This window comes from Chelonia mydas, chromosome 13 (assembly GCF_015237465.2).
Source record: "Chelonia mydas isolate rCheMyd1 chromosome 13, rCheMyd1.pri.v2, whole genome shotgun sequence".
NCBI classification, from domain to species: domain Eukaryota; kingdom Metazoa; phylum Chordata; order Testudines; family Cheloniidae; genus Chelonia; species Chelonia mydas.
Window position 1 is genome coordinate 20,256,858 of NC_051253.2, and position 11,812 is coordinate 20,268,669.

Consider the following 11,812-nt stretch of genomic DNA (forward strand, 5'->3'; position numbering starts at 1 on the left):
GCCACCCAAGCATAGCAATAGTGAAAGACAAACAGGGCAGTCAAATCCAATCTGACCAATGGTGCTTATTGATTCTAACGAGTCATAATCACAGGTCACCAGAAGTATCTTTCTAAAAAATGTCAGGAACCCCTGAGGCCAGCTTCCAGCAGGAGGCCTGTGTCTCTTTGCAGCACATTGCTCCTCCCTGCCTGCAGACAGAGCTCTGAGGGGGCTAGAAGGATGGTCCATTGATTAGATGGCTAGTCCAGGATTTCAGACACTAGGATTCAATTCTCTACTCCAGTTCTGACTTCCTACGTGATCTTCAGTAAGTCATTTAGGCCCAGATGCTCAGATGTCAATGGAAGTTAGAAGCCTACGTATGTTGAGGGTCTGGACCTCAGCCCCCATCGGTACTAGCCCTGCCCTGCCTCCCAGGGGTATTGTGAGAATAGCTACATTAAAGAGCAGCACCCGTTCCGATACTACAAGGATGGGGCTATATAGGTCCCAAGAATAGATAGGAGATGGAACCTCTTTTGACCACATTGTTTTCTTTGATACCTGCTACCAGCACTCCCAGGCAGTGTGAAATTATCCTCCCTGTGAATGCCCCTCCTGTCCCCCATTTCCCCCAACCCTCAGTTGCTGCGGTCTCCAAGCTGCCTTAACTTCCCTTTGCCACCATGTTTGCCTCCTGGAGTCCCAGTGTGTTGCCCAGACTCAGTAACAATCCGATTCCCTTCTCCTGCGCTGGTATGTCGTTCTCCAGGAAGGAGACAGCAGGGGAAAGGGCTGGGAGCAGTTTAAACTCATCCCTGACTCCCAATGCCCTTTCCTCACTAAGGGCCTGATCCAGTGATCTTTGAAGTCAGTGGAAAGACTTCCATTGACTGCAGTAGGTTTTGGATCAGGCCCTAAAAGCCTGCTGGTCTTGAGCAAGGGCAGCTCAGGCTGTGCCTGTCCAAGGTCCACGTTGGCATGTGCCTGGAGCTTGATGGCCAGGCCCACTTTGTATGAAATGTGAGGGATCTCGGCTGCCTCCCTCCCTGTTGTGAATCTGGAGGTGTCACCTGCAGAGATTACAGCTCCCATTGTGCCGGACTGCCTGCTCCAGTCGCAGTGGAGAACTGCCTGTGGGGAGCACTGCCCTCTGCAGGCTGCATTTACCTTGCGTCTTCAAGATGCACAAATTGGAGATCAAGCATTCTTACAACTACAATACCCACCTGCGGAAGTGAAGAAACAGATTGATAGAGCCAGAAGAGTTCCCAGAAGTCACCTACTACAGGACAGGCCTAACAAAGAAAATAACAGAACGTCACTAGCTGTCACCTTCAGCCCCCAACTAAAACCCCTCCAACGCATTATTAAGGATCTACAACCTATCCTGAAGGATGACCCAACACTCTCACAAATCTTGGGAGACAGGCCAGTCCTTGCCTACAGACAGCCCCCCAACCTGAAGCAAATACTCACCAGCAACCACATACCACACAACAGAACCACTAACCCAGGAACCTATCCTTGCAACAAAGCCCGTTGCCAACTGTGCCCACATATCTATTCAGGGGACACCATCACAGGGCCTAATAACATCAGCCACACTATCAGAGGCTCGTTCACCTGCACATCCACCAATGTGATATATGCCATCATGTGCCAGCAATGCCCCTCTGCCATGTACATTGGTCAAACTGGACAGTCTCTACGTAAAAGAATAAATGGACACAAATCAGATGTCAAGAATTATAACATTCATAAACCAGTTGGAGAACACTTCAATCTCTCTGGTCACACGATTACAGACATGAAAGTTGCTATATTACAACAAAAGAACTTCAAATCCAGACTCCAGCGAGAAACTGTTGAATTGGAATTCATTTGCAAATTGGATACAATTAACTTAGGCTTGAATAGAGACTGGGAGTGGCTAAGTCATTATGCAAGGTAACCTATTTCCCCTTGTTTTTTCCTACACCCCCCCCCCCCCCCAGACATTCTTGTTAAACCCTGGATTTGTGCTGGAAATGGCCCTCCTTGATTATCATACACATTGTAAGGAGAGTGATCACTTTAGATAAGCTATTACCAGCAGGAGAGTGGGGTGGGAGGAGGTATTTTTTCATGCTTTGTGTGTGTAAAAAGATCTTCTACACTTCCCACAGTATGCATCCAATGAAGTGAGCTGCAGCTCACGAAAGCTTATGCTCAAGTAAATTGGTTAGTCTCTAAGGTGCCACAAGTACTCCTTTTCTTTTTACAAATTGGAGCGAGCTTCATACTAAGAAAGGTACCAGTTGCCTGGAGAGTCTCCAGGGAGCCCCTTATCCATCCTGCTGCCAGGCTTCGTGATGAGAGAGAGTTCTCCTCTACCCTGGTCCTGCAGCTACAGCCAGAGGGATCTGCTCCCTCCTTCTCGCTCCCGGTTGGTAACTCTCCATCTCTTTTCCTTTCCATGGGAAGCTGATGAGCACTGCATCCGGGGTGAGTTCCCACTGCGGGAAGGGTACATTCGCTACGGCTCCGTAGTCCAGCTCATCTGCACAGCCACCGGCATTACCCTGCCTCCCCTGGTAAGGCTCCCAGGAAACTCAGACACTGGATAGGATGGGGAATGCTTCCGGCTTCAGCTCCATGTAGGGTTGCCAGGCGTCCGGTTTTCGACCAGAACGCCAGTCGAACAGGGACCCTGGCAGCTCCGGTTAGCACAGCTGACCTGGCCACTAAAAGTCCAGTTGACCACAGTGCCAGCAGGGTGGGCAGGCTCCATGGCTGGCTCTGCGCAGCTCCCGGGAAGCAGCCAGCATGTCCCTCCGGCTCCTAGGCTGGCTCCGCAGCTCCCATTGGAGCTAATGGGAGCTGCGGGGGTGGTACCTGCAGGTGGGGACAGCACACGGAGCCCCCTGGCCACCCACCCCCCGCTGCTGCCTAGGAGCTGGAGGGGCATGTCGTTGCTTCCTGGGAGCCACCTGAGGTCAGCGCCACCTGGAGCCTGTACCCCAAACGCCCTCCTGTGCCCCAAGCCCCTGCTCCAGCTTGGAACCCCCTCCCACACCCAAACTTCCTCCCGGAGTCCGTACCCCACAGCCCCTCCCGCACCCCTATCCCAGTCCTGAGCCCCCTCCTGTACTCTGAACCCCTTGGCCCCAGCCTGGAGCCGGCTCCTGCACCCCAAAACCCTCATCCCTGCCCCCACCCCAGAGCCCGCACCCCCAGCTGGAGTCCTCACACCCTCCCGCACCCAACCCCGTGCCCCAACCTGGTGAAAATGAGCGAGTGAGTGAGGGTGGGGGAGAGCAAGCGACAGAGGGAGGGGCGATGAAGTGAACAGGGGGCGGGGCCTTGGAGAAAGGGCGGGGCAAGGGTGTTCAGTTTCCTGCAATTAGCAAATTGGCAACCCTGGCTCCATGCCTCAACTTTGCTCAGCCAGCAGCTGGCAGCAGTGGCATAACACGGAGCAGGTTGCAGCCATCCTGACCTTTATTAACGAAGTGTGGCCTGTGGAGACAACAGATCCCAGCATGCAATATGGCCTGGTGCCTCAGGTCAGGAGAATGGAGCACTGCCTGCTGGGAAATGATCCAGCTCGGCAAGCCGTGCGGGTGTAGCAAATGGGAGGGCAGCGGCAGGAGACAGGCTAGAATGATGGGGGCTGATTTTGTTCCATGTCAGACAATAGGGGAGGGAGCAGGGAATTCCCACAACCAGCCCCAGAGGAGGTTTGGGGCTGAGAAAATCTTTGAAGGATAAAAATGCTGAACTTTCTGGAGGTGACGGTTCACTGAGCAGCCACTGAGCTGCTCCCCTCCGCGGCCGGTCAGCCCGCCTGTGTGTCCCTCCCCACAGATCATTCGGAAAGTCACCAAGCAGTACGCCATGCTGGATGTGGATGAGCCCATCTCCCAGCTCCACAAGTGCGCTTTCCAGTTCCAGGGCAGCAACCGGATGTACCTGTGTCTCTCAACCGAGAAAGTGATCCAGTTCCAGGTAATGCAGCACGAACTGGGAAACTGTCCAGCTGCTAGCGAGAGCAAACTCCCTCCAGCTCCTCCCTCCTGTTACTTGCTGTTGAGTCCATCACTTGGGGGGTCCTTTCCTTAAAGCCCACCCCCGTGCAATCCCCAAATGAAATTCAGTCCTTTGTGCGATGTGAGAACAGGGAGAGAACCCATGCATGGAGACCCCTCCGATCTAACCTGCCCATGCTGGGCCTTGCTCTAATTTTACCTGTCACCCCACAGCAACACAGACCTCTCTTCCTACCCACTTGGCCCTGCCTCTTTGGCCACCTCCCACAGCGTCACATAGCCAAGCTTCCATGTGATTTTGTTAAGCCAGAAGCATTTCAGGGTGAAGTCACTGATCTTGACCTCTTCTTCGGGTCAGCACAGAGTTCATCTCCCTATCCCTGAACACGGAGCCACGGCGGCTGGCTAATAATAACAGTAGCAATGTGGTGGTCCAGCACCTTCCATTCAGGGCTCTCAGACCCCTTTACAAAGATCGAGAGATATTATTAATCCCCTTTGATGCTGAGACAGCAGCACAGAGAGGTGGAGTGACTTGCCAAAAGTCAAGCAGACCATGGCAGAGTCAGGAATAGAACCCAGGAGTCCTGGGTCTCAGTCCCTGGCTCTCACCACCGTGGCGCATGGCCTCCATGACATTAAAATTCCACGCAGGCATCTCCGTGCCCAAAGGAAGCGAACCGTGAGCTGCTGAACGATGGCTCCTGCTGGACAATAATTGGAACGGAGACTGTGGAGTACACGTTCAGTGACCGCCTGGCCTGCATTCAGGATCCCGTGAGCCCAGTCCCACTTATAACCATGCTGGAGGTATGGAGGGCTTTCCATCTTGTCATCCTGTGCGCGGCTTTTATTAACCTAGCTTAGCGAAGCTAAGGCTGCAGATCCTGTCTCCTAGCTCTGCATGTGCCTCTGAATCACCTCCCCCACACCCCCGGGCCTCTTGCCACACTCTGCCCTCTGTGCAAATGAAGGGGCAGACTTTTCACAGATGATTTGAGGAATCGATAAGTTTTGATCTTTTCCCTTCTGCTCAATAACTGGTTCTATTGTCTCCTCAACTCCCTCTCCTTGTGCCCACCCACAGCTCAGGGCCCAGCTCTCCTCCCCTGGGGTAGGGCAGTGTGCACTGCCCACTCTTCTGCAGGGAGGACAGCAAGCTCTCCAGCTTGGAACGTCGCCACCTGCAGAAACTTATTGGGGCGGCAGTACATCATGGTGCAAGGTATATAACCCCCTCTCCTGTGCTCTGGTTGTGACAGCTGACTGGCGGAGGGGACGTGGCGATGCTGGAGGTGCAGGGCGAGTACTTCCATGCAAATCTGAAGGTCTGGTTTGGAGATGTGGAAGCTGAGACTATGTACAGGTAAAGCAGTGAACCAGTCTGGTGAGCTGGTGTTTAGACACAGGCGGAGGTGGTGGTGGTGGTGTGTGGCATAAATGGCACCATCCCTAAAGGCTACATCTGGCAGGCTTTTTTTGTCATTATTATGGTCCCAAAGAGCTTTGCTCTACGTGGGAGTTTTGTGCTGGGTTTCCCACAAGAAAAAGCAAGACGAGTCTGGAAATAACACACACATACACAAGCATCGTAATTAGAGATAGAAAAGGCTTCGTAGGGCATCTGATCCATGCCTGCGCCAGCTCGGGATTGCGCTTGATGGACATTGACTAGTACGCCAGCATTTACAGCAAGGGATCTCTGGCTGGGAGAATGGGTCCTCCGTGAGGCCACTTCAGGAGATATGTGGCTGCTCCATCTGCAGCATGGGCATGAGGCAAAAATAAAAGAGGGTGAGAGTCTGGGCCCAAAGGGCCAAACCCTGGAACAGGAACCCCACCAAAACAGAGGGGAAAGGGAGAAAGTGACAAAAGAGAGAAGGAAGGAGACTGGACAAATCAGGAGCTGCCATTAATCCTAAGACTAAATGCCTGCCACGAGGTGGCAAAATAGAATTTGCTCTATTCAAAGGCACTATGGGAGAAAGGCTGCATTAGGGTTGTGAGTAGGACAGGTCAGAGGCTCCTCTCTGGAAAGGCTACAGTAATATATGTGGTTTCTTGGTTTCTTTTTTTTTTTTTTTTGTGCTCTGTTCCCAGGACCCCCAAGTCCTTAGTGTGTGTGGTCCCTGATGTCTCGGCATTTGGCAGCGACTGGCGATGGCTGAGATACCCCATCACTGTCCCACTCTCGCTCATAAGGAACGATGGGCTGATCTACTCCAGCTCGTTCACATTTACTTACACCCCAGAGCAGAGCTTCCTCCCTGCCCTACAGGTCCTTCCAGAGCTGACACAGGACTCTGATTCCTTACTCAACAGCATCCATCAGGAATTCACTCGGACCAATTTTCACCTCTTCATGCAGAGCTAGCAAGCCTGGAATGGTGGAGGATCTTCATAGAAACAGGGCTTGGAACAAGGTCTGCCAGCATCCCTGAAACTGACATTAACACTGAGAGATTGGTACAAACATCCCTGTGGTCTGTAAGACATGGGGTTTGCCCCCTCCCAAGTGCTCTATCTGTCCATAAAATACCCAGTCTATTCTTTTTTGATTTGTTGAGAATTGTTTCAGAAGGAAGCATCACCCCTTTGTGAAATTTACTAACAAATGAACAACAATAAATCCATGCATCAAGGAGCGTTTAACTGGTTCAAATGATCTTTTTAATAGACGTTTTGCAGATGTCATGGTTTGGCTCTTTAGCTGGTGTCAAGTGGTGCCATTGATTTCATGGAGTCATAGACCTTAAGGCCAGCAAGGTCCATTGTGATCACCTAGTCTGACCTCAATGAGCTTTTCACCCAGTAATTCCTGCACTGGGGCCACTGATTTCAGTGGAGCGATATTGATTTATGGCAGCTGAGAATCTGAGTCCAAATGTGCTTTTATTTGTGGCCCCTAATGGGGTTATTTCTTTAAAAGAAAATTTTGGCTTTAAACAAAGAGAAACTTCAGTCAAAAGTAGCACAGTCTGAGCTTTCTGGGCCATTACTAGCCCTGTCATCTCACGCACACTGCAGTCTATGGCTCGGTAGCAAGTTGCTGAGTTAAAGTTGCCTTAAGAAGAATCCATGTTTCATGGAACTGGAGCTCCGAGTGCGACACACAAGTGGGCTTTAAAGTTCTATTTAGAGTCTTCAGATCACCACGGCATCAAAAGGCCGATGGTATATTTTGAAACATGCTGTTTTGGCAGTTCAGGCTGATTTAGAAGTGACTTAATTGCCAAAGCCACACTGGCTTTTAACCTACACTGAACCCTTGAAGGTATACCAGGAGGCCCGGAAGAAACAGGCTGCTGCCAAGCGAACTTCAGAATCCTGGGCGGGCTTTGCAACAGACGGCTCTTTCTTTCGCTCGTCTAATTGCGTCGCTGCTCCTGGAGGATCCGTCTGTTTACGCCTGTGTCTTGCGGGCACGTGCAGGCTTGTGGCTGGCGTGTTTAGGATTATGCTACTCAGGTTACTTTATTTCCAGTGGTTTGGGAGATGGATTTTCATGTTTCTCAAGGTCCACGTTCCATGCCTGTCTAAGGGGCAGCTCATTGTTTTCAAGACACTGGACCAAATCCTGCTCTTGTCCAGACCTGCACAACCCCTGCTAACTCCATGGGAGCCCCAGCCCCTCTCCGGGCTTTGGTTCGGTCCTCTGTAGCTCATCCTTGCCTCATGCAGCAAGCATGCCGCAAACAGAGCTCATCCAGGCACCATGAGGCAAACACACAGGAGCCTTTGCCCTTTTGATATACGCTATAGTCATATTCACTGAAAGACTTGCTTGGCCTGGCACAGTTTTTGCCCCACCTCTGGGCAGGTCTGTGATCATGGCATCCATGCAGTGTGCCATGGGGTGAGAGAACCCCAAATCCAGCTGCTCTGCACCCCTCTGCTGGAACTGGCTCAAACTAACCTGCTGGGGCAGAGGGATGAGGCAAGCTCTTTGTCCCATCCCCATCACTATCCCCAGTACATCTCATTCTTCCACCTCCTCCTGTGCCTAGAAATGGCTCTGATGAGACAACAAGCATGGGAGAGGTTGGATCAGCAGCAGCAAGAATCATTTAGGGCCAGCTTTTTAAATGCATTTAGGTGACTAAAGAGGCAGGTAGGCACCTAATGGGAGTCCCATTGAAATCAATGGGAGTTCGGTGCTTCAGTGCTCTTGAAAATCCTACTAGGTGCCTACCTGCATCTTTAGGTGCCTAAATTCCTTCAAAAATCTGTCCCTTAGGGGCTTCAGGACTAGTGTTGCCTAGAGGTCAGAGCAAGGGCTGAGAGGCAGGATAGCTGGGTTCTATTCACAGCTCACTGCATGACCATGGGCAAGTTGCAACCTCTCTGGGCCTCAGTTTCCCCACTGGTAAAAAGGGGTTAGTCATGGAACTGTAGAAATGTCGGGCTGGGAGGGACGTTCAGGGGGCAAGTCCAGCTCCCTGCACGGAGGCAGGACCAAGTAAACCTAGACGATCCCTGATAGGTGTTGGTCCACCCTGTTCTTAAAAACCTCCAGGGATGGGGATTCCACAACCTCCCTTGGAAGCCTGTTCCAGAGCTTAACTGCCCTTAGAGTTAGAAAGTTTTTCTGAATATCCCACCTAAATCTCCTGAGCTGCAGATTCAGCCCCTTACTTCTTGTCCTTTCTTCTCTGGACGTGGAGAAGAATTGATCACCATCCTCTTTATAACAGCCCTTAACGTATTTGAAGACTTTTGTCAGCCCCACCCCCACCCCCCACGGCCAAGTCTTCTTTTCTCAAGACTAAACATGCCCAGTTTTTTTAACCTTTCCTCGTAGGTCGGGTTTTCTAAATGTTTTATCATTTTTGTTGCTCTTCTCTGAATCCTCTCTCCAGTTTGTCCACATCTTACCTGAAGTGTGGTGCCCAGAACTGGACACAGTGCTCCAGCTGAGGCCTCATCAGAGCCTGACAATTACCTCCCGTGTCTGACATACGACGCTCCTGTTAACACATCCCAGATTGATATTTGCCTTTTTCACAACTGCATCAGAGTGTTGACTCATATTCAATTTGTGATCCACTCTAACCCCCAGATGCTTTTCAGGAGCAGTAGTACCGTGTGGCCGGTTATTCCCCATTTTGTAGTTGTGCATTTGATTTTTATTACCTACATGTAGTACTTTGCACTTGTTGTTATTGAATTTCATCTTGTTGATTTCAGACCAGTTCTCTAATTTGTCAAGGTTGATATGAATTCCAATCGTGTCCTCCAAAGTGCTACCAGCCCCTCCCGGCTTAGTGTCATCTGCAACATTTATAAACAAACATACTCTCCACTCCATTATCCAAGTCATTAATGAAAATATTGAACAGCATTGGACCCAGGATTGATCCCTGCAGGACCCCACTAAATATCTCCTACCAGTTTGATGATGAATCATTGAAAACTACTCTTTGAATATAGTCTTTCAACTTGTTGTGTACCCACCCTATAGTAATTTAATCTAGACCATATTTCCCTAGTTTGCTTGTGAGAATGTCATGTGGGACTGTGTCAAAAGCCTTGCTAAAATCAAGTTATACCAACATCTGCTGCTTCCATTCTCTCTACACACACACGCACACAGGTTTCAGAGTAGCAGCCGTGTTAGTCTGTATTCGCAAAAAGAAAAGGAGTACTTGTGGCACCTTAGAGACTAACCAATTTATTTGAGCATAAGCTTTCGTGAGCTACAGCTCACTTCATCGGATGCACACACACACACTAGGCCAGTGACCCTGTCAAGGAACGAAGTTAAATTGGTTTGATGTAATTTGTTCTTGAGAAATCCATGCTGGCTATTCCTTAAAATCCTATTATCATCTAGGTGCTTACAAACTGATCACTGAATAATTTGTTCCTGTATCTTTTCAGGTTTGGAAGCTAGGCTGACTGGTCTATAATTCCCCAGGTCCTCTTTGTTCCCATTTTTAAAATTAGCTTTTCTCCAGTCCTCTGGGACCCACATGAGTTCTCAAAGATAATTGCTAACGGTTCCGAGATTGTATCAGCCTGTTCCTTAGGTACCCAACAATGATTTTCATCAGGCCCTGCCAGCTTGAATACATTTACCTTATCTCAATATTCTTAAACCTGTTCTTTCCCTGTTTTGGCTTGCCTTCCTTCCTCCTTGTTATTAATATTAATTGTCTTGAGTATCTGGTCATCGTTAGCCTTTTTAGTGAAGACTGAAGCAAAATAAGCATTAAACACCTCTGCCTTCTTGATGTCATCAGTTATTAGCTCTCCTTCCCTGCTGAGCCGAAGATGTAACTTTTCTTCATCTTTCTCTGGTTCCTAATGTATTTAAAAACCCTCTTCTTATTGCCTTTTATGTCCCCTGCTAGGTGTAACTCACTGTGTGCCTTAGCCTTTCTGCTTTTGTTCCGGAGAACTGGTAGATAAGGTCCACTGGGAAGAAAATCTAATGGATAAAGGAGTTCAGAAGAGCTGGCAGTTTCTTAAGGAGAGAATGTTATAGGAACAACTGCCAGCTATCCCAATGATCTCTTCTTATTCTTCCTTCACATCAGGCTAGTTTGCAGTTGTGACTTTAATAAGATGGGACCTTACCACCAGTTCTCTGCTTGTTTGAAGTTCATTGTCCTTATTCTTCAGTTCTCATTCCTTCCTTTCCTTAGAATCCTGAAATTAGTGATTCTGACTTGCCTACTGGCTCGTGTGGAATTCATTACAGTTTGCAAAGCACCTGGAGAAGGGGGAAGGTGGCTAAGGAAGGGCAGAAGGCTATTAAACCCCCCACTTAGCGACATTGTTCTGCCTTTCCACCCCTGCTGGCCCCCCACCTCTAGTGTCCAGCAGAGGGATCAGCAGAGAGCAGCGTCTGTGGTCCCAGCCACATGACTCATGGGCATGAGTCAAAAGCCTGCTCCCCATGGTATAGTTTCCTGTATTCCGCTCAGCTCGTCGGTTAATTCTAATTTTAGCACATAAAGAAAAAAAGAGCCATTCTGTTTTCAAGACGGCAACTCGCCATCGCTTCAACAGAGCTCTCTGTTGACTCAGGGGCAGATATATTGCACAGTGGAACTCCAGGCAGCTCTGGCAGCTTCACGGTCCCCAGGGCATTAGGCATGAATGGCACAATGTGTAGCCCTAGATCATTCCAGCAAGAGTGGTGAGAAGAAAAATACATTTGATTGGCTCTGCTGGCTCCAGTCGCAGGCAGGTGAGGCCAACAGCCATGCTGAACGGACTTGGGGTCGAGTCAATTTCTACTTTATGGAGACCAGGTCTGCGCTGGCAACGCTGCAGGAATTGATTTTTACAGGCAGGGCAGAGCAATGCACAGAGGCTAAAAATACATCCCAGGGCTAGCTGCTGAAGGAAATACATATAACCTGTGTTTTTAATGCAATAATACAGGGGCAGATCCTCAACTGGTGTAGCTTGCATGGCACCAATGTGTGAATGGTGTGAATTGCCCTTCCTTAGCACCCTCCAATGGTGCTACAACCATTTATACCAGCTGAGAATCTTTTCCGCAGTGTCTGCACCCGGTGGCATGGCATGGGCATCCACAAACGATATGGGAAAGGTTTTTGGAGAGAAAGGCAGTAGCAACAAAGTTTCCCAGGGTTCCAAGGAGTACCGAGTTAAAAGAGAAGCTTCAGAGATAAACTCTAATGCTAAAGAGAGCTAAAGAAATATTTACGACATTTGAAAAAAAAAATATATATATATATATATATATTCCGATAATAAACTATGTTACAGGAACATTAAAGATTGCACAATTCAGCAGAGAGAAGCCAGGAAATGCCAACATTAAG

General features: G+C 49.3%; 1 protein-coding gene across 1 annotated transcript in view; it reads left to right on the forward strand.

Moving 5' to 3' along the window:
• Nucleotides 1-6,566, forward strand: part of RBPJL (recombination signal binding protein for immunoglobulin kappa J region like) — a 29,088-nt gene extending 22,522 nt beyond the window's left edge. The window contains exons 8-12 of the mRNA XM_043527339.1: nt 2,449-2,558; nt 3,832-3,972; nt 4,668-4,823; nt 5,276-5,379; nt 6,114-6,566. Of these exons, the coding sequence (XP_043383274.1) occupies nt 2,449-2,558; nt 3,832-3,972; nt 4,668-4,823; nt 5,276-5,379; nt 6,114-6,387 (785 nt within the window). The 3' untranslated portion in view covers nt 6,388-6,566. The remainder of the gene's footprint in view (nt 1-2,448; nt 2,559-3,831; nt 3,973-4,667; nt 4,824-5,275; nt 5,380-6,113) is intronic.
• The last annotated feature ends 5,246 nt before the right edge of the window (nt 6,567-11,812 follow it).